Source organism: Lissotriton helveticus, chromosome 3_1, assembly GCF_964261635.1.
Source record: "Lissotriton helveticus chromosome 3_1, aLisHel1.1, whole genome shotgun sequence".
In the NCBI taxonomy this organism is placed as follows: Eukaryota; Metazoa; Chordata; class Amphibia; order Caudata; family Salamandridae; genus Lissotriton; species Lissotriton helveticus.
The window spans coordinates 759445126-759471112 of NC_136061.1; the positions used below are offsets into that span (position 1 = coordinate 759445126).

Consider the following 25987-nt stretch of genomic DNA (forward strand, 5'->3'; position numbering starts at 1 on the left):
GTTCTGCCCCTGCGGCTCCTTTGGATCCCGCAGCCTACCCACCTTATCCGGGTCCGTCGGCGACTCCCGCACAGGTGCAGGAATTTCTTGCTACCATGGACCACCTGTTTAGGCCTAGGGCTCCCGCAAGCTCGCCCCCGGGCACCGCGGTCCCGTGTCAGGATCCTGTCGAGCCGTCGGCGGCTCCGGCCCCAGCGCCGCAGGATTCTGCGCCACTGGGTCCGGGCACAGCACCACATGGGCCCACGCTGCCCGCTTCGGCCCCAGCGCCACCCTTGGCTCCGCTTCCGGCGCCGCTGTGGACACCATTTGTTCCCCCCCTGCCCCAGTTCCAGGACAATTTTGTTCCTACCTGGGATCCACATTGGGACACGGCGCCGGTTCGGCCCTGTTTGGCGCCGTTCCTGGCGCCGTTTGTTCCTTCCCCGGTCCCTGCCCTGCCGCCACAGTCTGTACCACACACAGCGGAGGTGGAGGAAGACTGGGAGGGGTCCGGGGATCCTCTTGCTCATTGGTGTGACTCTGAGCTGGACTGGGCAGACGACTTAGAGGAGGCCGGTGGCCTGTATGTGTCCTCTGACCCGGGGTTTGCTTCTCCCCCGCCCACCATGGAGGAGGGCGCTTGGTGCTCCATCGGGCAGCGTAGGTCCTCAACCTTGATCTCCCTACGGTAGCCCTAAAAACAAATATCCTCACTGAGGTGCTCCAGACGGCGTCCACTTCGTCGAAGCCCCTGCTGCCCTCTAATGACGCCCTCACTAATGTCCTGCTGGTCTTACTGGGCACTTGGTCACGGCCAGCCACAGGGGCCCCTGTGGATAAGAATGTCGCCAGGCATCATCGCCCGCGCCGGGTGACCCTGCCTTTCTGACCACTCATCCTACGCCCGAGAACCTGGTCATCCAAGCTTTGACGTCCCAGAGTGCCTTTCCCATGGCTCTGCCGAATAAGGACTCTAAGAAGCTGGAGCAGTTCGGCAAGCGGTTGTTCTATTCAGGCCAGCTTAGGGCTGCGGTCGGTGAACACCACATGCCTATTAGGCCGCTATTCCCACACGATGTGGGATACAGTTGCACAGGTGTTGCTTCAGTGTCCTAAAGAGATTAAAACTGTACTGTCCCAAGCTGTTGCCGAGGGTAAAGATGCAGCTAAGTTCGCAATTCGATGTGGTTTGGACACCGCGGACTCACTAGGTAGGGCAATTTCTACGACTGTGGCACTTCGTCGCCACGCCTGGTTGACATCTACCGGGTTCTCGCCAGATGTCCAAAGCTCACTCATGGACATGCCCTTTGATGGTACTCGCCTGTTTGGCGATAAAGCTGTTGGCGATAAAGCTGACAGTGCGCTGGAGCGTTTTAAGGACTCTCTAGCTACGGCCAAGTCCCTGGGTATCTCCACCACACACCCTGCCACGTCTACCTTTCATTCCTTTCATGGCCACGGAAGGGGCGCCCCTGCCCACTCATTCAGTCAGAAGCCTGCGCAGAACCAAACTCAGCGTGGCCTTGGATGTGGAGGCCAATGTGGCGGCACAGGGGGCCAGCTTACGGGTCAGCTCAGCATCCGCCTCAAAGCCTTCTTAGGCCGAGCTTTGGGGTGCACCCCAAGCCAGTGGCCGGCAGAATTCAACATCACCTTCCCCACTGTCACTTCCGACAAGTGGGTGCTGCAACTCGTCCGGAGGGGTTACTCCCTCCCCTTCGAGTCTACCCCCAGCAATGCCACCTCAGTTCCACCGCATGTCCGGGGAACACTTTGCGTTCTCCAACAGGAAGTTATGGCCCCCTTGGCCAAGGGGACCATTGAGCACGTTCCTGGGCCAGAAGTAGGACGTGGTTGTTATTCCCCAATAAAGACAAAGGGGGCATCTTGGGCCTCAGGAACTTCAATTGCATCCTCTGGAAGAAGTTCAAGATGCTGACTCTGACTCAGGTCATTGCTGCCCTCGACCCTGGAGACTGGATGGTAGCGTTGGACTTGCAGGACGCATATTTTTACATCCCCGTCCTGCCGGCCCACCGGTGTTACCTGCGGTTCACGGTAGACCAGGAGCATTTTCAGTTTGCCGTGCTCCCTTTCGGCCTTACCAGCGGCCCTCGGGTGTTCATGAAAGTGATGGCGGTGGTCACAGCTCACCTGTGCAGGACAGGGGTGTCAGTCTTCCCCTACCTCGACGACTGGTTGTTGAAGGCGGGTTCGCCCCTAGCCGTTGTCACCCACCTTCAGACTACGGCTGACCTTCTGCATTTGCTGGGATTCTCTATCAACATACCGAAGTCGCTCCTGAGTCCCTCTCAGAAGCTCCCCTTCATCGGGGCGGTTCTGGATTCGATGTGGTTTTGGGGTTATCCTGCTGATCAGCAAGTTTGTGATATTCAGGCTATGATTCCGATCTTTCAGCCTTAATCCCGGGTTTTAGTCAGGATGACCCTCCGGCTCCTGGGCCTGATGGCCTCCTGCATCCTGCTAGTGCAACATGTCAGATGGCATATGCGGGCTCTGCAGTGGGACCTGAAGTTCTAGTGGGACAGCATCAGGGCAACCTGTCCGATCACGTCCAGATCTCAGAGGGCACTGCACGACAATTGCAGTGGTGGCTCACGAATCACAATTGGGTCAATGGCAGATCCCTCTCCCTTCCCCAACCAGAGCACACAGTGGTGACGGATGCACCCCCCCCTGGGATGGGAAGGCCACCTGGGAGAGGTGGAGATCAGAGGCCTCTGGTCTCCGGTGGCATCCCGGCTCCATATCAACCTTTTGGAGCTTCGGGCGATCCGGCTTGCACTGAAGTCATTCCTTTCCTCTGTCTGGGGAAGTGTGGTGCAGGTGTTCATGGACAACACCACCACCATGTGGTATAGCGTCGCAAGTGGAGTCGCGGTCTGTTGTACGCCTTTACGCCTATACCACTTCTGCCCAGAGTGCTGAAGAAGATTCAGCGCGACCGGGCCCAAGTCATCCTTGGGGCTCCTGATTGGGCTAATTGTATCCTGAGCTACTCAACATGGCGATCGATCCTCCGATCCGACTGCCTCTTCGGGAGGATCTTCTGTTGCAGCAGCAGGGGACGCTTCTCCACCCGAACCTGTCCAGCCTCCACCTCCATGCATGGAGATTGAGCGGCGACAGTTGACAGCCTTCGATCTTCCTCCCGAGGTCTGTGATGTCATACTGGCAGCCAGGCGTCCCTCCACTAAAACGGCATACGCCTGCTAGTGTAACAAGTTTGTGGCATGGTGCACAGCGAAAGCTGTGGATACCCTTTCTGCCCCTCTGTAACAAACTGGGGTTGACACCAAAGGAAAACAACAGTAATGCGGACTGGTGGACTGCAACATCCCCCTCTCCCCCTCTTGTCTCTCCCCAACAGGACGACTGGAGCTCAACATCTCTTCCACTGCTGAATGCATGGAGGATTACGAAGAGGGCTCCTTTAACTGGCGATTCTCTCCCATCGAAACCCAGCCCCCAGATGATGTCACGACGTGCCGCGCATTAAAGACGGACGGCAACAGAAAGGGGGTGTCTGCGAACACCAAGGAGGAGGAAGGCAGTAGTAACCAAAGCGTGATCTTCTACGGAGAAGCGGAAGAAACTGGAGAAAGACCAGTCGGAGTGACGACCTCACCAAGAGCCCCGAGATTGCCAAGAGGCCCTCGGCACCACAAGCCACCCAGCCACGCTCCAGGAGGAGCGTGACTTACTAAGGTATGGGAGCGGGTATTGCCCGGGATTGGGAGGTGGGTCGGGCGGCCAGAGTCATAGCTGGGTCTCTCCCTCTACAGCCCATTTCTCCCCTACCCCAAGCACCCTCACGTTATTCTTCACATAAACTTTTTTTGTTGTGCGTATCACGGTGTGAGGTGGCCCTTCACTCCCCAACCCTCACTGCTATCCCCGAACTGTGACCTTATACCCGTTCTCCTCTTTTCTGGTGTTTTTTTTAACATCACAGAGTCCCCTGGGCGCCGACGAGGTCGAAGACGCAAGGTGGACCACACAGCGTTAAGGAGAGGACAGTCACCGACTTCTGAAACTCTTTTCAACATCCCCTGATGTATTGGTTGCAAGAAGGAGACGCTTATTAAGAACAATAAAGCCTTCATTAACACTGCCTGGTTTCCGCCCTGTTCATTCTCCCTCCCTGTAACACCCTCTTTCTGAGGTTCTTCTGTTCCTTCTTTCTTTGTCCCAGCAGGGCTCTGCTCTGGGCTCTATCAAAGGTTATCTTTCGGCCATCTCCGCCTTTCTATGGCTTCCGGATCAGCCTTCTCTTTTTAAGTCCCTGGTTGTTAACCGTTTCCTGAAAGGCATTACGCACATGTTTCCTCCCGTGCCTTTCATAATGCCTCAATGGGGCTTGAACCTTGCTTGACGTATCTAATGTGCACTCTCTTTGTGCCCCTTCATAACTGTCCTTTGTGTCTTCTCACTCTTAAGACGACTTTCCTGGTAGCTATCACCTCTGCCAGAGGAGTGAGTGAGCTCCAGGCTCTTTCTTCCAAGCCTCCTTTCCTTTCTGTTTATCCGGACAAGGTGGTTTTAAGGACCCATCCTTCTTTTCTGCAAAAGGTTGTCACGCCCTTCCACAACGGGCAGACCATCACTTTGTCCACCTTCTTTCCGGATCCTTCAAAAGAGGAAGAGAGGCTCCACTGTCTGGACCCAAAACGTGTGCTCTTGTTCTATCTAACGCGCACACAACAGTTCCGGGTGGATGACCAGCTCCTTGTTGGCTACGTGGGTGCCAAAAAAGGTCAGGCCGTGCACAAACAGACCATCTCTCGATGGGTTGTTCTGTGCATCAAAGCATGTTACTTATTGGCTAAGAAGGAGCCTCCTGTGGGGCCACATGCCCATTCTACCAGGGTGACGGCAGCCACTACTGCCTTGGGATGCGGCGTTCCCTTGCAGGATATTTGTCAGGCAGCTACGTGGGCTTCACTGCACATGTTTACCAAGCATTACTGCCTTGACAATCAAGTCCTCAGAGGTGACTTCTTTGACCGTTCTGTTCTCCATGACTTTCTGGTGTGATCTTGTTTGCAGACCCACCACCAGGGTTGGTATTGCTGGGGTATCTATTCTAAGGTAAGGAATCTATCACTAACGTGTCTCTTTCAGATGCACAAGTTACTACTTGTGTAACAATATATCTGTAAGAGACATTAGTTAGGGATAGATTCCTTACCGCCCCACCCATTCTCCCCGATCTGCGAACTGATTTCTATGGTTAAGGTCGTCCCTTTCAGTGCCCTAGTTTCATGGCACCAGTGGTCAGTTTCTTGCATGGCTCTGTGTTCCTGGCATTGAAAGTTGTGTACAGAACTGACGTAAGCGCACATGGGTGGCCCCTAAGTAGTCTCCGTGACGTCATCTCGGCGCTTACGACGCCAGCGACGGACGCGGAGTTGCACGACGCCATCTACCGACGTGCAGGGGTACTGCTGAAGAAAAACTTTCCGGATCCAGTCTGACGCCTGGGGATTTTCTACGGTAAGGAATTTATCACTAACTAATGTCTCTTAATATCGTTACACAAGTAGTTACTTGTGCATTAATGCCCCTTTTCCGTTTCTGACTTTAGCCCTTTTCGACCTTCATCCTTTGCTTCAATTGGTTATCCACAAACTTTTCTTGTGAGTTCTTTGAAAGTGCACCTGGGTGCTGTCATTAAATTGACTACAGTGCATATATCCATCGGTCCTAATGTTGGTAACCAGGTTTACCAGCTTGTTAAATAAGTTCATCAAATATTATCATACGATTCAAATTTGATTTTTTTCAAAAACGTTTTGATTTTCTGATTGAGCATAGAAGGTTATATGTAATTGAAGACTGAAGTTTTATTTATTTAAAAAGTTTTATATAGCGCTGGCTAGACCCGTAGATATCAGAGCACTTTACATGAGGTAGGACATTGTTTCAGAACATTGTTAAATAGTTACATCAGTTGTTGGAGCGTTTCATAACATAGAAAAGGAAACAGTATAATAAAGTTACTTGAGTTACTAAAGCATAGCATAACAGAAAAAAAACCGGCATGGAAGAATGTACTTCATGGGAGCACAGAAAAGTCAGATGATGCAGATATACCACGACAAGCAGCAGGTCCGTATATTGTGATCAAAAGGCTATTAATTGATGGGTGAGTGTCTCATAAAGTTAGGTGTGAGCGCCGTGGTTTTCTCAACACCTTTGTGCTCAGAGGAGCAACAAAGGACATAGGTAGAGTGCATTTTCCCACTAAGGGTTCTCCTATTGAAAGATAATGCAAAGTTTGTTACCCTACACAACATTTTATCATCTTGGATAAATGAATCACTAGACCTGATGGAAGCTGAACTGTGAGCACGAGGTCATATAAACCCCTGCAGTGGATGCATTAGTTCACCCAGGCACCGGACCTAAAGCCACAGACAGTTCACCTGCCAAGGCAAGTGGCATCTTAAAGAATGCGAGGGCTCCACATGCCCGTTCCTTCCCCCTAGCACTCCCAGCTTAAACCTCTGACTTGAGGAGCATGCACCGGAAAAGCCAAGTAGTCTGAATGTAATGTTCTAAAGCATGCAAAGACAGACATGTTTAAATGTGCACAGACTACTTGAGTCATGTCAAAATGCAACCTGCTTCATGGCACCACAAGCTAGGGGAATAAAAAAGGACAGAAAGAAGATACAGGAATGAGGCAAAAAATGCTGATTCATGTGTTTACATGTATTGGCATGTAAAAGCATGACCTAGTTGCTTCGCCAATGCTAATTTGTTCTTCTCAGTGACATACACCAAGTATAAAGGTATGCCCCGGCGTGTCCTGTACTTGATGCACCACAGGACTTGAGTTGCATCTGAATGAAAAGGTTTCCTGCCTCCTATCTTTCTGCTTGACTGATTCTACCAATCACTGCCACTACCAGATGCCTGTGAGGAACAATACTTTGTCTACAAGCTTGTTTATTAAGGTCAGTGCTCTTTACTAGTAGCATAACTTAATCCTCTTTCTCAATTTCATGCCCATGCCATTGGCTCTGGAAGTAGGGTAGTGGGCGAGGTGTGCTGAAACAGCCCCAAAATCATCATGATGGAGTTCAGAAGTGAATGCACAATAAAGAGTATTTTACATTTTGTTTCTGTCTTGTCACATTTGCTGCGCATTCAGAGACAGAGGTGAAATGTTAAGCTCTATCTCCCAGGCAGCTGGGTGTATACTTTCCTTTCTCCACTGCAAAGTAACAGTTAGGAATCTGTACACTTCACCACCGCTAACCAGTGCTAAAAGTGCTTGTGTTCAACTCCAAAAACATGGTTTACAACTATGAGTAGATTCCCCTTTACCTAGATTGTTTTTAGTAATACATTTTAGCAGTTACTTCCTTTATTTGTTTCTGGATGCGGCTACACTGAGCGGAAAAGAATGGTTATTCTCCTCTGTGCTACGATGCGGTGCTGCTGTCTCTAAATAATGTGCAAATGCATCAACTACTGAAGGGCTTTGAGTCACATTGCTGTAGTAAGCGGCTGACGATCAATGCCGCTAGTACAAAAATATCGACTACAAAGTATCGAAGTAAAAAATATAGATGTATGAAATATCACCTTTTATATAAATATGAAATAATATATATTAAATATTTAATATACTTGTTAACAAAATAACTCTAATTTAATATACATTTTAATAAAATATAACGAATAAACTGAATAAAAAATAAGCACACAAACATAATTTATACATATACATTTACTTTAAAAGAATCAGTAAACTATTATTTTTAATGTGTGTAAAAGTTTAAAATAATATAACAAATATAAATATATATTAAATGATTTAAAATCTAAAAACCAAAAATCTATAATAAATGAAAAGATGAAACTTAAAAAAAATATGTAAACTTAAATTTCACAATATAATCAGTGCAACAGTACTAAAAGTGTTGGATAGCAAAGGGGTAAAAATAACTATTCCCACTCCAGTGAGAGCAACAGTAGGAAAAGTGTTGGCTAGCCAAGGGGTAAAATTACTATTCCCACTCCAAAAATGCAACAGTAGGGAAAGTGTTGGATACCGGAGGGGTACAAATTACCACTCCCACTCCCACTCTACTGACTGCAACAGTAGGGAAAGTGTTGGATAGCAGAGGTGTAAAAATTACTATTCTAACTCCAGTGAGTGCAACAGTAGGGAAAGTGTTGGATAGCAGAGGGGTAAAACTTACTATTCACACTCAAACAGTTAAAACAATATATATATATATATACACATACATATATATATATATATCTATATATATATATTAAACATTTAAAAACAATATTTAAAAAACTAAAAATCTAATATATTAAATGTATAAAAAGAAAACACATTCTAATACTAATTAACCATAACAAAAACCTACAAATATTATATAAAATTAAATAATGGGGAGGTGGCCTGGCAAGATGGCCGATCGGATGTTGACCGTCTCGGCTCCCGGTCCACGCGCTGTTCCGACCCAGCTACTGGCGACTGAACGATGCCCTGATTGCTACAAACGACTCCTACCTTGAGAAGAAGATGTGAGGCATCTGCGGAGCTCATCCATTCGCTCCAGGCACTACTGAAACGGCCTAGATCTGCCTTGCAGGGAGAGGGCGGCGGCGGCTAAAATAGCGGGCAGAGCCCTGCCGCGAACGTGAAGGAGGTATGGTCAACGGACAGCATTTATGGCGCGCAGCGGCATGTCTCTAGTGGAAGACAACCTCGGAGGCATCTGTAGCGGCATGATCCCGGGAGTGGCCCCAGTCGTAGTATTCCCTCCAGTGCTTGCCTGACTTTAAAATGGCGGCCAAATACCGCCCGCACATATCGGTTGGCCCCACTGCTTGAACTCCTGGGCTCAGAGCCTGATACCTCTTTCATAGCAGACGGCCGCGTCTGTTGACACGATTCGCGGCTCTCCCGTTTGACACTGCTTCTGGGCTGGCGACGTCAATTAGCTGTCCTGTGGACCCATGGTTTCGCTCCGCTTTGCCACGCATCCACCCACCTGAACTGGCGCCTATCCTGCCCCGCAATGGAGAATGCACGCACAAAGTGGATCACTGCCTATGAGCCCCTCGTCTGCTGACTGCATCAGCGACTAGCGGTCTCATGCTGGTGGCTGCCTACTGCACCTGGAGCTCTGCTTTTCCAACTCCTCCTGATGGGGCAGGGCGCAAACCACGGTCCCTTTCATCTCCGCGGTCATTACCTCTCAAGTGGCGGTCGCGCTCCCACATAGCGGTTTCGGCGCCAGTTGGGCAGTGTGCAACGGACTTAGCAAGTACATGGTGTGGGACCGCCACTGTTCTGCTAGTGCAGCGCCTTGGTGTCCTGCGGCCCCCCTCAGATTAACCCTTCGAGCAAGACGCCGAGTAAAGTGTCGGGCTTCTTCGCGCCCTCAGATAAACACCCGATGCTGCAGGAAGACGCTGGAGCTGCAGCTATGGCCCTCACGAAAGCGGAATTAATGAACATGCTCAAGGACTTTAAAGCAGAAATACCGAACAATCTCAGACATCAAATCCTCAATGGAACAATTACGGACGGATTTATCGGAGCGTCTGTCCTCCCTCCAACACGACGTGGACTCTGTGGGCACTAGAGTATTGGACCTGGAGGCGCAAGAGCAACTCTCCACTGAACGGCGTGAAGATGTCCGTGCTCTCCGGGACCAGCTGCTCCTGACACAACTCAAAGCAGAGGACCTTGAAAATAGAGCACGGAGGGAAAACATTTGAGTCCGAGACCTATAGGAGGGCGCGGAGGGGCTGGAACTAGAGGCCTTCATGGAGGGGCTTGGTCCCCAATACCTTAAAATAAAACTGGACAGGGTCCACCGTGTGGAAATTTACAGAATGGCGAGAAGAAGAGACCCCACGACATCCTGGCGAAATTCCACTCCTATAAAGTTAAGGAGGCAGTGCTCCAAGCAGCCAGGAAAAAGGGATCCATCTCCTTCCAAGGTCATTCTTGCACCATCTACCAAGATTTAGCGCCGACTACCCTGGCACGGAGACAGCTGTTTAGACCTGTCACTGCCAAACTACGAGATGATAAAATCAGATACAGATGGACCTATCCGTTTGGACTCAGTGTTGAATTTATTAACAAACGCCGTCATATCAATGACTTAAAGGAAGGCTTGGTTCTTCTGGGCCTCCCCTCCAAAGAACATGCTCCCACACAAGAAAAAAATAGAGAGCCTTCCCAGGGCCCTCCGTCGACTTCTGCCAGGTCTGTAGGCTCCCACACGGGCTGCCGATGAAATCCCAACAATTGCACCACGGGAACTGCGATGTCTATCTGTGCCTGGACTGGGTCTCACAGGATCACAAACACTTTTTGCTGAGGCTGGCATCTCTGGGGACATCCAGTGGCAACGGACAGTGCCAGGCTTCTATCCGCCATTCCCACCTTCGAGTCTCCTTAGGCCCCTGTTCCTGAGTCCCCCGTCACCTGATCGGTAGGTGGAGAAGCCATGGACCACTTTGCCTTCATATGTAAGAACAGTGACTTTATCTTTTTTCTAAAGTTAGTTCAGTTTCAATACTGGTGTCATAACCGTACGGTGAGCTTTCCTGTTATGTGGGGTTCTGCACCATGTTTTACTTTCCATTACAAGTGAACTCTCTGTGCCTTTCTACCAGGAATGGACCTGTACTATTGGCTAGACTTCAGCCGCACTAAGATGTTTTTTCCTTTGCGACTTATGCCAGGACGGGCGTGGACGGGGTCCTTTGACCTGTTGTCCCACTAGTCCCCGAGGGGGCTTCATAACCCCTCAGCAGGGACCTAGTTGCGATTTTAGAAAACATTTTTTTTTTATTATCACATTTCTGTTCATGTTTGTTTACTCTTTTCTAGGGGTTCAGGGGTGGGAATGGGAGGGACATGGTGGCAACGTTTTAACATTTCACTCAGATGGGCTCTTTGTCATCTATGTACCTATAGTTGACACAATATGGCAGTACTGGCTCCTCTGGGGGTATGCAGGGACACAGGACACGGTAGGGCTAGTGGGACTTTCAAAGAGACTGTATTTTTTCCTCTAGCACAATGACAATCACTATTGTAACCTGGAACGTTAAAGGTCTTAATTCCCCCCAAAAACGCCAAAAGGTATGGAAGTACATTGTTGATCACCATTAGCCAATCCCTGCTGGGTGCACTACAAGACACCAAGATATTCCCTCTTTAAGTATTAGATCATAGCCTACTTTCCTTATGTCTGTCCTAGTGTGGGAACGCTTAGACTACTCCCAGGTGGTACTTCCCGAACTCGCTTACGCGGGACAAGGAATCCTGTACCAAGCTCACAGAAACCATCACGGAATTCTTTGATATTAGTAAACCAGAGGATACGTCGGAGTTTACCACTTGGGATGCGTTTAAGGCAAATGTATTGCTCTCAACTCAGCGCTAAACGCACAACGCACTAGAGAGAGGGAGCAACTAGAAAAAGAGGTGGCCGCTATTGAAAACGCTCACAAACTGAATCCCTCAAGGCAACCCCTTTACAATCTGACAGCGCTCTGCAGTAAACTTCGAACTATTTATAAAAATAGGGCAGAATTCACACTCCTCAAACTACACCACTTATCCCAGGGCAACAAGATTGGTCAACACCTTGCTAGACAGCTAAAAGATAAACGTGAGAGAGAGTACATATGTGGCAATCAGGGGCCCTCTGGGGAGCTTACACATAGGGATGAGGACAAAGCCGAGATCCTCAGTTATTTTACGAAAGCCTTTATTCTAGGGATGACTTAAGACGCCCAACTGGATTATCTCCAGACATTAAACTTCCCTCAGGTCTCTACTGAATGGAACGAGTTACTCACCACTCCTATCACCCAAGACAAAGTCAAAACTGCTATTAAAGCTTTAAGCCCCACAAAGCCCCGTGCCCGGACGGCTATACCGCCCTCTTTTATAAAACTTTTGCACCTGACATCAGCCCCAACCTCATGCGGCTATTTAATAAGATGGCTGAAGAGGGCGAGACCGCTGACTCCATGACTGAGGCCATGATCACCGTGATACCCAAACAAGGGAAGGATGCCCATCACTGCGCCTCCTATCGGCCTACCGCCTTGCTAAATCTCAACGCGAAACTGTATTCCTCCATTATCGCTAAACGATTGAACGATCTCATGCCTGACCTCATACATCCTGACCACTCTGGATTTATTAAAGGTCGTCAAACACATGATAGCACCCGCCAAATTTTACACCTAATAGAGAAGACCAACAGACATCAAAACCCCGCTCTACTGGTGGGACTGGATGCTGAGAAAGCCTTCGACAGGGTATACTGGGCATTCCTTTTCCATACACTCACGGCGTTCGGATTTGCACCTAAATTTTTAACAATGATTCGAGCTAATTACCTTCAACCTGGTTCTAAGGTGGCGGTCAATAGGGTACAATCATCATCCTCCTCCTTCCACTCTAGAGGCACCAGACAGGGATGTCCCCTTTCACCCCTACTCTTCACCCTTAGCATTGAACCCTTAGCGATGGCGATTAGAGCTAATCCTGAAATTCAGGGGATACCATTCAGTGGGGACCCACACAAAATTTCCCTTTTCGCGATGTCCTCTAGTCCCTCTCTGACCCTGCCACGTCCCACCCACCTTTACAGTCAGAACTTGAACGCTTTGAAGAGGTAGCAGGATTTAAAATACATCTAGGCAAGTCATGCATCCTCAACCTCACACTCCCGCAAGTGGAACTCCGCAGGCTCCAGTCTCTCACTCCTCTACCATGGACCACTTCCTCTGTACAATATTTGGGAGTCCAACTAACACCAAGGGTAGAGGGGCTCTACGCCGCTAATTTCCCCCCCATTCTTACTCGTATCCAAACGGAACTCACAAAGTGGAAACCCCTCTTTTTATCATGGCTAGGCCGGATACACGCTGTGAAAATGACACTTCTTGCTAAGCGTCTTTATTTATTCCAGGCCTTGCCCATAGATTTGGAGAGAGACTTTTTTGGGCGAGTTAAAGCTATGATCCTACGCTTCATTTGGCAAGGGGAACGTGCCTGCTTCTTGTTCTCCCTACTGCGTCGCTCTCGAACGGAGGGTGGAGTCGGACTCCCGGATACCCAATTATATTATAAGGCGGCACAACTAAGAGTCCTCATTGAGTGGTCAAAACGGTAATCTGATAAGCACTGGTTACATATGGACCGTAGTGTGACGGGGAGGGCTATATGGGACCTGGTTTGGCGCCCCAAAAAGAACAGGCCCAAGAATACCTACATTAGCACTCCTACACGCACCACTCTGACAGTATGGGACTCGGTCGCAGTAGATGATAGGTGGACCTCTTTCACCTCACCATTCACACCACTCCATTTTAACCCCGCATTTCCCCCGGCCTACAAGTGGGCCCTTTTGACGCTTGGAGGGAGGGAGGATGCCTTGCTCTGACTCAAATTTTTCACAATTTTGACCCCCTCACCTTTGACAACTACAAGCTGGATTATGGCCTAGAGAATGCAGAAAGATACCATTATACTCAGTTAAAGCACTGGGCCCTTACAACTCAAGTGCCAGAGGCAGCCACCCGTCCTCTCACATAGTTTGAGTCCTTCCTCACCAAGACCACTTCTATGAAAGAGGTGATTTCGTTCATATATAAGTTACTACTCAATACCACACTCTCCCATCGACCACGATATATGTCCATGTGGGAAGGAGTACTACAGCGCAGCATTTCTGGCGATGAATGGGCGCCCTTATGGTCCGCCATCGCGAAATTCAATCATTCCACAGAGCTTCTGGAAGCCCAACTTAAGACAATGATGGACTGGTGTCTTCATTCTTCCAGGCTTAGGCAGATCTTTGCCACCACTTCTGATAGATGCTGGAGAGGGTGTGAACTACTGGGGGACTTCCAACACATATGGTGGATTGCCCAACTATCCACCCCTTTTGGGAAGAAATACTTGCACATATCAAAGACATGCTAGGATATCCCATCCCAACCACAATGGCAGGTGTCCTTTTGGGGCTTTGCTACCCTTCCCTAGAGCACCAGACCGGAGCAGATAAGACAATCATGTGGCATTGTGGAGAAGCGTGGCTCAGTGGTTAGAGGCGGCAGACCCGGAAGCTGAGATCAGCCGTGGACCAGGGTTCGATTCCCCGCCCCGGCGGGTCTCGGGCTCAAAAAAAAAAAAAAATTCCACGGACTTGACAATTCTCGCTCCGGTGCCTACTCGACTCACGGGGTCACACTCTGCGACTCTGGGCAATAGCTTGCTTAATCTCCACTACGGCCACTCGCGGCGGGATGCCTGGCTTTCACCTTGTGAATACCCTGCCGGAGTATCTCACAACGGAATACCAGGACGTGTTCCCTAAGCAAGCGCCTTGAGACCCCTGGGTGATTCGTGCGCTATATAAATCGAAATACATTTACATTTACATTTACATTTACATTGTATAGGAGCAGCAAAGGTTACCCTGGCAGCCGCTTGGAAGAAGAAGGAAGCCACAGCAATCTCCCTTTGGCATTCTCGACTATGGAAGCTGCTTAGGCTGGAACAAATTTCAGGTATCTTTAGGAACGACTACTAGAACTTTGAATTTAAATGGGGTCACCTTCCTTTCACGTGGACTACCGTCGGCTGTCTGTCCTTCCACCATTAGAGCCCTTCATCTCTTTCAATTTTGAGCTGCCTTCTCGTACCACAAGTTAAATACACTGTATGGATGTTGCCCCCACAATTGTAGGGGTGGGGTTTCTTTTTCTTCTGTTTATGTTGCCTCCCAGTTGGGGGTTGTGTTTATATGACTGTTGCTTACTCCCGGTGGCACCTTCCGATTGGAAGGCTTTGAAAACTTACCATCACAAAAGAAGATGGGACACATGCTGAATTGTTTGCTATCACTTAATGATTACAAAGATCTGTCCCAAGCTCCATTGTTGTCAGAAACTGTAACCTTCATTTAAGCAGATCACTGAGAACGGGGTCGGGCTCATATTGGGCACTGTGTAACTCTATTCAATTACAGCCTTGTCGAATTCTGCAACACCCCCTGCGAGAGGTGACATGATGGTACTAATCTAAGATGTACTTTGGAAAAAGTTCAATAAAAATATGTTTGACAAAAAAATAATTAAATAATGAATAAATAAAAAATAAAAAATTCTTGAAAATATTTACAAACAAAAAATGAATTAATACATAAATGTATTTATTTTATTTTCTACTCTATAACACCACACTAAAAACAAAACACGTCAACATTTTAAATTAAATTGACTTCCATAATCAACATAATAATTAAAAAATATTATTAATTAAAACAAATAATTAACATTAATGGACTAAACACACTTTAACACTATAATATCCACACCACACACCTAAATTAAACTATGAAATAATAAAACACAATTAAAACTTATTTTTACATTTAAAACTATTACTATTAACAACTAATAATACAATAATTAAAATATATTTAATACCCACCCTTACCCCTTTAAAAGTAAAGACAACACACACAAAAATAAACAATTACCCAAAATAAATATCAAATAATTAACATTAATTACCAACTATAAATTAAACACATGATCCTGTGGAAAGTGCTTTACATCAATCTTCTATATTTAAAGTATATAGCTAAGTTCATTACCCACATGTACTCGGTAATGTTATCAGAGGTAATTCTCTTAGAACACGCAGTGCTCAAATTCTGGATTTTCCCCAGATAAGGTGTAGGCTATAAGTGGTTAGAGTCACCTTTCAGTTAAATGTGGGTTGGAGCTATACGTAGGCGATTCCTTAATGGCAACCCCTAGTTAAATAAGCTTTTTGTTTTTTGCATTCTTTCCAAAACCAATAGTGTGTGCTGTGTAATTATATGGTACAAAAATAGTGACTGCGCCATTGAGGGCTAAGATAAGGTTAAAGTAAGCCTTTCCTCATTTGTTTGGAAGCCCGTGGGTCATGTCTGACCACATTTTTTGGGAAGAGGGCTTATGCCCTCAAGCTGTGTGCAGTGCTGTTCTATGGCATGCATGATCTATCTAGAATAAACAATGAAAACCAGTTGCAACAAAATAAAATGTCTTCAGTTGTTAGTTTTCAATATATTTTATTCTTTCCTGCTCAGCCAACCAGTTAGCAGGATCTTCACTAAAGTCACCTGAGTTAATGTTTAAATATTGATACTGTGTGCCCTTTTTAAAGAACGTTTAAGTATGAATTACTTATCCCGAATTTTTTCCAGTGGCCTAGTCTTTTTTTTCAGCCTTATAGTCCTCTCTTTTGATCTTTTGATCTGTGGGACAGATTTTATAAATCCTTGCACTGAGTATTGGATGTGATTATTACGCTTGTGCTTTTCTTCACAACTGAATGGTATTGTATTTTCCAGCTTGGATGGAAACCCTGATGGTGTGCTGCTTTTTCTCCTAGGTGGTGTCTCTAGCACAAGTCCTCGGAGATCCATTCTACAGGACCCTGGAAGGTTTCCGGATTCTGATGGAGAAGGAGTGGTTATCGTTTGGCCATAAGTTCAGTCTGCGCAGTAACCTAACTCTTAACAGTCAGGGAAGTGGTTTTGCACCAGTGTTCTTGCAATTCCTGGACTGCGTGCATCAGGTAAACATACTCAATTCCTTCTTTTAGTCTACCTTATGGCACCCTGCCATCCACCAGTGTTAACCAACATGCCCGATACACCCAGATGTAATGGAGAACCTGTACCCTGCCATGGTTTCCACATGTGAAGTGCTACCAGGTTTGATGTATCAAATAATTTTTCCCATGTTGTGCCTATAGGAAAATGTGTTGGTACATATGGGCATACATTTGCTTGATTAATTCTAAAAATATTGTCTTTATAAAATTCTTACTATTCACACAATAAAAATAAGGGTAATGATCTCGAGTAAAAATGGATCCATTGGAAATTTGGCAGCCTCGTAGAATAAATATAACAGGAATGGACTGCAGTCTTGGCATAAAGTTTATCTCAACCCATAAATAAACACCAAAACATACAGTGACCCTCTTGCAGATATCAGAAATCTCTGCTTAATATTGATCTTTGGGGACTGCTATCCTAGCATTGTTACAGTCAAAGCCCCTCTTTAAGCTCAGCGTGTAAATGTGCTGTGAGGAGTTGATATGAAGATGAAAGCTGAGTTGTCATATGACTTCATGATACTTCATTACTGTCAATAAAATGAGAGCATTAATTATCATCCTAAAGAGAGCCAACACAATGCTGTTGCTAGCCTACAAAAGAAGCCTGAACAACTAATTTATTTAGTTTCGAGATATATCCAGGGAATATTGGTAAAACACCATAAATCTGCCATTAGATACCTTCACAATAAAGTGTTTAATGTTCTGAATGAACTGAGAGGTAATGTAAGTGTACACACTTTCTTTGTATTTTTGCGGCCAACTGAACTTGGAAACAATGTATAGTTCTTTAATGCAGTCCGTTATCCGAACCCTGGAAAAAAAGGTGTGTGGCATTATACGTAGACCAATACTCCCACCTTTGTATTGGTAACAGAAGGCCAGTAGAAATGTTGACTGAGAGGGTATGCAACTGTACAGCAAATGTATGTTCTGTATAAAAGAACACATTATGAAATAGTAGTTTTTGCTGTTATATTTTTGTTTGTGCATAAATATCTAAATTGTTGTCTGTAATGACGTATAATGGAAAATTTCCTATCTAACTTGAAAGAAAGTTTTAATTCTGTTAAGGACAAAGAGGCAAAAATTGTGCTTTCTTTCTTCATTTATTTATCTCAGCAGCCAACCAAAAATCAACACAACACTGCGAAAGGACATAGTCTCGCATGAGTCCAAGCAGCTTGAGCAGAAAAAAACTAATTCTTCATCAATCAGACGTCTCATGCCCAGATAAAGCCATCTTCAAGGAAATGCACCTCCTCTTTCTTTGTGCGAACTAATCCAGATTCATATTTTTTTAATTGGAAATCTTGCCTCTGATAGAGACATCTAGTCGCAGATTCCTTAACTTTGATTTCTCGCAAGGCACCAGCCTGAAACCGTATCTGGAAGAATACCTGGGCCCCTGTTTATAGGGTGAAATAGCCAATAACAAGGAATATACAAAATGTGAAAAAACACACCTGGGCAGGATATGTTACAAATTGTGTGGGCACCAAAATCTAGAACATATACAAAACATTGACAATTTGTTTAAAAAAAGCAAACAATTTTTACCATACCTGATATAAAAAAAATGTATTTATCATTTTTTTCTCATATGTATCAAAGTCTTCTATATGAATAAATATATTATTTATATATGAACATTTTTTAGAATGTTGTTAAAACGTTTTATATGTTGTCATACTTCTCAGTGAATACAAGAAATACAGTGATATATAATACATACATGCAAAGTGAACTGGTTATTTATCACATCAATAAATACACAGTTATTGATTATTCATAATATAATGTCGAAATGTTGTGAAGAGACTGGCGGTTTGTTGACATACTACGCGTGTTTCGGAAAAGCCTTCATCAGGACTTCATCACAGTAATCACTGAATAAAATATGGGACAACATAAGAAAACTAGATATTTCATGCCCGCGATTTGAAAAAAATAAAATAAAATGTTATTGTCAAGAAGACAAATTACAAACAAGAAGTTGTCGCTACTAGTGATACCGAGAAAGTACTGAAAGTCCATAGACCCAAGAATTTTGAGATTTTCATGCATCAGTGAAAGGACGACGTGAAAAAGAGAAAATGTTACCCAACATGCAAACAATCTGTGAATACGTAGCTACTTTAACAAATCCATGTGGCCCGAAAGTAGAAAGTAATGAGGCATGCTGGACAGTTTTAGGATGATAGACCAAGCAATAACTTCATGTGCATTATTAAAATGCCATCTAGAAGTATCTTAATATAGATTCAACCAGTTCTCAAATGGAAAGTGGATTGTGTACTGCTAGATCAAACAAGGCAAACACATACCTATAATGTATGGCACACAAAGAATGTGGCAAGACTTGATGAAATTGGCTGAATGCAGTAGGTTGACTGCAATGAATTTAAAGTGATCACGGTCATAGATCCAAATGCAGAGACATGTATCAATATCAGATAATGAAGACATCTGTATAGGTTGATATCATGAACCAGGAAATGCAGATTAAATTAATTTGAAGGACGATAAATAGGTGTTGAAAGTCAGAGGCTACTGCCCTGAAGTAAGCTTGGTAAGGTAGGATAATCGTATAGACTCTATGAAAAGGGAGAGATATTTATAATGATGATGAGATCCTATACCCATGCTTCATCTTAATGGTGATATCATTACGTGAGTCTAAATCATTACCTGCCTGGAATGAAGAAGATGGATATCAGGAGTATAACTGACAACAGAGGATAATTCTTGTAATTCATCTGAATCCGGACTTTGGGGTAGTCGTCCTATGGGTCCGCGGAGATGTTGTCTCCGGATATGACGACAGCGGGGCCATATAAGTCCCCTCTGGCGCACGGACATCAGTTTCTTCTTTTCTGCGCTGCAATGTGGATCCGGAGAAGCGGTTTCTCAGGCCTTCTGTTTTTGGCCTACTTTGACGCTTTTTTGCGTCTGAGAACAGTGTGCCTATGCCTTTGGGTTTTAAGACGTGCAAGACTTGTACTCGACAGATGTCAGCTATGGATCCGCATTCCATCTGTATGTGGTGCTTAGGAGAGCACCACGACCTTGCGGGAAAGGCGGATGAAGTTGCTGCCAGCGTGGCTCTCCCAATCGGAGTCCAGGTGACGTAGATCTCATTCCTGCTCTGAAGTTCTTGCGCAGGGCCTTTCAAGGAGTAGTTCCCATGGGCGTTGTTCGTCCAAGTTGTGGAAATTCCATTGGATGGGATCATGGTCATAGCAGTTTTCTGCCCTCGTGAAGTTGTGACGTTCCTTACCAGAGGATGTAGCACAGGTGTCGACCCAAGCCTCCCTGGAGCCGAGGCAACTATGACCCAGATGCAGACATATTTTCAGGCTCTGTAATCCTTCTTTGGGTCTACACCTTCCCCTTGTGTGCATTCGGGCCTCAAGGAGGTTGAACGGACTGTGATCCGGAGCACGCCGTCGGGTTCGTGCTTGATGCCGGTCGCAGACCTTGACTCCATACCTGGAGTCATTCCGATGTCAGGACACAGCCCGGTGTGGCTTACCATTGTGACGTCAGTGGTGTCGAATGAGTTTTTGGACGCGACGGCGCTGATCGATGCCGGATACACCATTCGTGGTGCACGTCGATACGATGACGACACAACGTCGACTACTGCAGTTCCTGCACCTTTTCCTTTCCAAATTGATACTGAAGCTGGTTATGTTGCTATTTCTCCAGTATTGCAAGAAGACGCTGCAGAAACTGGTGACATCGACTACTTGGTTGGTCTTGATCGGCCTCAGGTAAGAGATTCTTTGGCAACATTTGGTGGAGAAACTAGTCTGCAACCGTCTCCTAATTATGATCTGCTTTCTCCGCCACGAAAGGCGACAGAGGCTACTGCAGCTTCTGTCTGTGACTTTGTCATCTGATCCATTATTGCTTCATCAGGGTGTCACATGTGTTGATCGTGCCATTTCGCATCGTCATCGTCCTGCTCCGACAAACCTGCTTGTCTTTCTCGACACCCTACTCCTAAAGGGTTTGTTGTGCAAACTGCAACAGCTTCGCCAAGTTTGGAGGTTTCTCCTTTCTTCCACAAGGTAAGAGAGTCTAGGTGGTTAGAGATGTGTGGCCGGAATATCTTTGCGTCGACTAGTTGGGCCTTAAGGTTGTTAACACATCTTGTGTCTTGGGAAGGGCTTCCTATGCTTTGTGGTACTTTGTTGAACACCTCCTTCCTTCCCTGAAGGGTTCAGGGCTGAACTCTCTTAGATTGTGCAGGATGGCCGTTAGATGACAAAGTTTAATATTAAGTCGGTGATGGACACAACAGATTCCATTGGCAGAGTTATGGCTCAATCAATTACTCTCTGTAGACACGCTTGGGTGTGTGAGTCGAGATTTCCTGATAATGTTCGGGAGAGCTTGAATAACTTGCCCTTTGATGGAGTCTGTTTATTTCACAGCCATGATGATTCTGCTGTGCAACGCCTCATTGCTGGCCATTTGTAATTGGACGCTATTAGTTTTTTTTGCTTGTCGTGTGTATCCACGGCTGTGGTTCTTATGTTGAAGGATTATTTCCTCCCTCTGCTATGTTTTGTGGTGTTGTAGTGTTAATCACTACTTTTTCCATATATCCATATCCTTTTTCATATAATGAGAAGATTTGTCTCCGGATTTGACTTGTTTACTCTTCGGATGGTAGTTACAGCTGTGTAGCTGGTTTATTCTTTCTTTTTACTCTGATGAAGAGCTTAGTCTCAAGAGGTAATACCTCTTATTGGGTATGTGACTTACTGTACGTGGAGTATTGGCTTGCTATTGTATAGCTCTTCAGAAGTACTTTTTTAGTCTATTTCTATACTATATATCTCTCTGATATACAGCTTATTCCTTCTTGGACTTCATTTTATGTTCTCTTAAGGACTAGGATAGTGAGCTAATAGACTCTCTTTTCCTCTTGTGATACCCTTGTGGGGTGTTCTGTTACCTTTACACACTTCTGTGTTTTTTCTTAATTAGTGTATTCAGTGCAGTTTGTTTTTTCTTCTTGAGTGGACTACGTATTTATTATGAGTGCTTCAATTCTTTAAAGAGATTGAGCAAGTTGGAGCGTTGCTCTACTTCTGAGTATATACTTTGCATTCTTTTGGTTGCTATTTGCTTGTGAGTGCTTCTTTTAGGGTAGTTTAGACATGAATATTTCCTCAAATGCAGGCAATCCCTATCCCTGCTTCACTTTGTGGTGCGGTAAATTGGCAGCCAAAGGTTTGTGATGCGCGGGTTGATCCAACTTGTCTCAAGACCAATGCATATTTGATTGGCAATTATCCATGAAAGTCTTGGCGACTACTTTAATATAGGCTTTTCGTTTTCCTATGATGTTCTTGATGTACGTGGTTCTGTCTGAACCACATTTCCTGTCTTCTGGAGACGTTGTACTTATTACTTTTCAGCATTTCTCATCTCTTGAGAAGTCATTACCGTTTTTTCTTGTGGTGTCAATTCTTTAGGCTATCATTTGACAGACAACATTTTCTTATGGTAAGTCACCTACAGTTTATATTGGTGACGTAGTACCCCATTTTTCTCTTATAATCTAGCCGATCCTCTCATTTCAGAGTGTTTTTTTCTTATAAGGTGTATACATGATATAATGTGCTACCGTGTTTCATATATTGTCTTGCATCACAGATGTCGTGTGTGCCTGTTGTTGACAAGGATTTATTTTATAAGATATTTTGGAAATGCACTTTTATGTGTTACCTTTTCCAATTGTTTTGAAAAGCGCTTTTTGGAACTGGTTTCACAGTTCTAGTTAGTTCTTATGTATACAGTGTATACATGACTGTATTATATATGTTACGCAATTTTTTGTTTAAAAGGAGAAAAGAAAAATGTTTTAATGAAAGATGCGGATGATTCTCTTTTCTCTTTTGTCTTGGTGTTTGAGCTTATTCAAAGCTCGAAATTGTGTTCAGTCTGTTGGACTATGGCACTGAGGGCAGTACGGAGGCAAGCAATACGTTCTTGCGTACTGGCAGTAGTCATTGGCCAGTGAAATTCTGTGCATTGACGAGTCAATCTGAGTATCTGGTGACACATTTATATTTGTTTATATATTTTTGTCTATATATATCAATCTTTGTGGCAGAATGTTATACAATTGGTGCATAAGATGAATATGAATATTCATTTTCTCTAAATTAAATTATTTTTTACCAAGGAGGTGTTGTCGTTCATTTTTTCCTTGGGGAAATGAGTTCTGAAAGTGCTGTTTTGGGATTTTGTCAGGACAGTTCTTTTTCTGATTCTTTATTGTTATGAACAATGCAGAATATATAACTTTTATCATGCATTTGACCCTTTTTGGTCTCCGAGTTTTCTTACCCCTTTGGGGGACAGTGGTTAATGTCTGCCATCCGACAGATGGTTCTTCAGGGGTTTTCAACCATTTTTTCCTTGAAGGGATGATTCTCTCAGACCTCTAAGGTTGTTTTTTTATTTTATATGTTCTGTGACAGTGATCATAGATTACAGCTCATAGAATTGCAGCTCTTGGTTTGCAATTCCTACACACATTTGATTGGTTGTTAGTTTTGCCTGGCTAGTTCTCTCTGAGAACTTTTGTAGGATTAGTTTGCAGACCCTCCTCCAGTGGAGTATAGCTATGGTATTTAATTCAAAGTTAAAGAATCTGTGGCTAGATGTCTCTTTCAGATGTAAAAGTTACTTACCTTTGGTAACGCTATATCTGGTAGAGACACCGAGTAGCTGCAGATTCCTTAACGCCGTGCCCATCCTCTCTGCTTTTCGAATGACCTTAGCGGTACGGGTTATACCCGTTCAGTACTGGGTTTATATACCAGTGATTACTGTCTCAATCTATGTTGGGGCTAAACAACTCGCTTGACCTGGCCACTTAGCTTTTGTTTAGATGCTGCAATAACATCCATTTACAAATGTGTGTGGTTGGTAGAGCGGGGGTGTTTCTCTCTTTCACTCTGGTTAACACACCAGTGAGCAGCATGCATTTATTTGTTCTTTCTATGAAAGTCTTCTTGGTATCATAATACCTTGACATTGGTACTGTCAATGTATCACTTAATGGTGTGATTTAACAAACAACCTGGTGTTGTTGTTGAGGGTTCTGGTTGGCTATTGCCATGCCATTCATTACCATTGGTGAATGGTCTATAGATTGTATGGTCTCTTCTATCATATGGGGGTTATCCACCAGGACGTAGAGTTGCATGTAGCCCTGTGTTTTCATTGATTTTATTGGGGAGTTTCTTTAAAATTCATGTCTGGTATTCATATACCATTTGTTTCTTCTTTATTAATGCGCGGAAAATTTCACAGAAGAAACTGACGTTCGCGTGTCGGAGGGGACTTATATGGTCCCACTGATGTCATATCCGGAGACAACGTCACTGCGGAGCCATATGAATGAAATTAAATTAAATGAAATTTGATTTATAAAGCGCATGGCTGCCGAAGAGCGTCCCAGTGCTAACAAAAATAGAACAAAAAACAAACTGAGGAGGGTACCGTTACTTAGGGGTCCTTGGGAAAAAGAAAAGTTTTAAGGGACTTTCGAAACTTAAGATAACAGGGTTCGGTACGGATCCGACTGGGGAGAGAATTCCAATTTTTTGCCGCATTTACCGTAAAACGGCGTCCCCCTGTGCGTGCCTTCCTAACTCTGGGAACCTTGGCCAAGTTTCCGAAGTCCGACCGGAGAGCCCGGGCAGATTTATAGGGGCAAATCAGGCTCCTGAGAACCGGGGGTCCTTTACCCTGAAGAGCCTTATGGGTGATACATAGCGATTTGAAGATAACTCTTTCGCGTATTGGCAGCCAGTGAAGTGTTCTCAAGACCGGTCTGGCCGAAGATCTTCTTGAGGCACCCGGGAGCATCCTGGCTGCTGCGTTTTGCACCCGTTGAAGGATATTGATCGTAGCTTCAGGAGCTGCTAAAAACAGGGCGTTACTATAATCCAATCTGCATAATATTAACCCCTGGATCAGTAATTTCCTGGACTGGGGAGGCAAAAGTGGAAGAACTTTCCGCACTGCTCGAAGCAGGCCAAAGCAAATGCCTGCCACTTTCTGTGCTTGCGTCCTAAAGGTTAGGTCGGGCTCAAACCACACCCCCAAGCTTTTAATTTTGTCTTTCGGTGCGGGCAACTCACCCAAACAGGAGGGCCAGGAGGCTTTGGGGAGAGATGTAAAGTGATGGCCCAGGAGCATGATCTCCGTTTTTGCTCCATTTAGTTTGAGCCGCGAGCTAGTCATCCAGGAGAATATTCCGGCAAGGCAGGCAGAGAGATTGTCCAGACATCCCTCTTGTTGGGTTAGCGAGACGACTAATTGGTTGTCGTCCGCATAGGTGACTGTTTTGATCCCAAAGGGAGCCACCACCTCCTCCAGTGGGGCCATATATATGTTAAACAAAGTAGGGCTCAAAGAAGAGCCCTGAAGGACTCCACACTGGAGGGGGGTAGATTTAGACAGTGCACCGCCTTCCCAGATCCTAAACGATCGATTATTCAGGGCCATTCCTGTTACGCCCAATCTGGCGAGACGGTGAGTTAATATTTCATGGTCCACCGTATCAAACGCTGCACTTAGATCCAGGAGGATCACAACAGTGGATCCTCCTGAATCTAAGATACACCTTGCCTCCTCCGCCACCACTATCAGGGCTGTATCAGTGCCCTGCCCCGGGGGCGAAAACCCGTTTTGGAGTTACTCAGCAGCCCATTGTTTTCGAGGAACCCAGAAAGCTGCTGGTTAACCATTTTTTCAGCGATTTTGCCCAGGCCAGGTAGCAACGAGATCGGACGGAAATTGGCCAGGTCCGACGAATCAAGCCCCGGTTTTTTGAAAAGGGTTTTGACCCTGGCCTGTTTCCAACTAGGTGGTACAACCCCGCAGGTAAATGAGGCGTTTAGAAGCTCTGTTGCTAATGGGGCAATAGTGTCTGCAATCCGCTTAAGGATATACATGGGCGCAGGATCAGACGGAGAGCCACTTTTCAAGGAAGATAGGGCTTTACAAAAGTCATCCCTGGTAATACAACTAAATGAGTCCAACAAGGGGCCAGGAGTAGGTGCCAGGTAAGTGTCACCATAAGGAATAGAGACATTCTGTGGTAGACTATCAAGGATTCCTTGTATCTTAGAATCAAAGAAATCCGCTAGCTGATTACATCTTACTTCTGTGCATTCCTGGGTGCTTACTGGAGAAGGGACCTTAAGTAGTTGTTTAACTATTTTAAAAGTGTCTTTCGAGGAATTG

General features: G+C 45.4%; 1 protein-coding gene across 5 annotated transcripts in view; it reads left to right on the forward strand.

Annotated features, from left to right (window-relative positions):
- Window positions 1–25987, forward strand: part of SBF2 (SET binding factor 2) — a 2295537-nt gene that overhangs the window by 1959543 nt on the left and 310007 nt on the right. For all 5 annotated transcript variants that reach the window (XM_078680952.1, XM_078680953.1, XM_078680956.1 and 2 more), the window contains one exon: window positions 16472–16657. In XM_078680952.1, the coding sequence (XP_078537078.1) occupies window positions 16472–16657 (186 nt within the window). The remainder of the gene's footprint in view (window positions 1–16471; window positions 16658–25987) is intronic.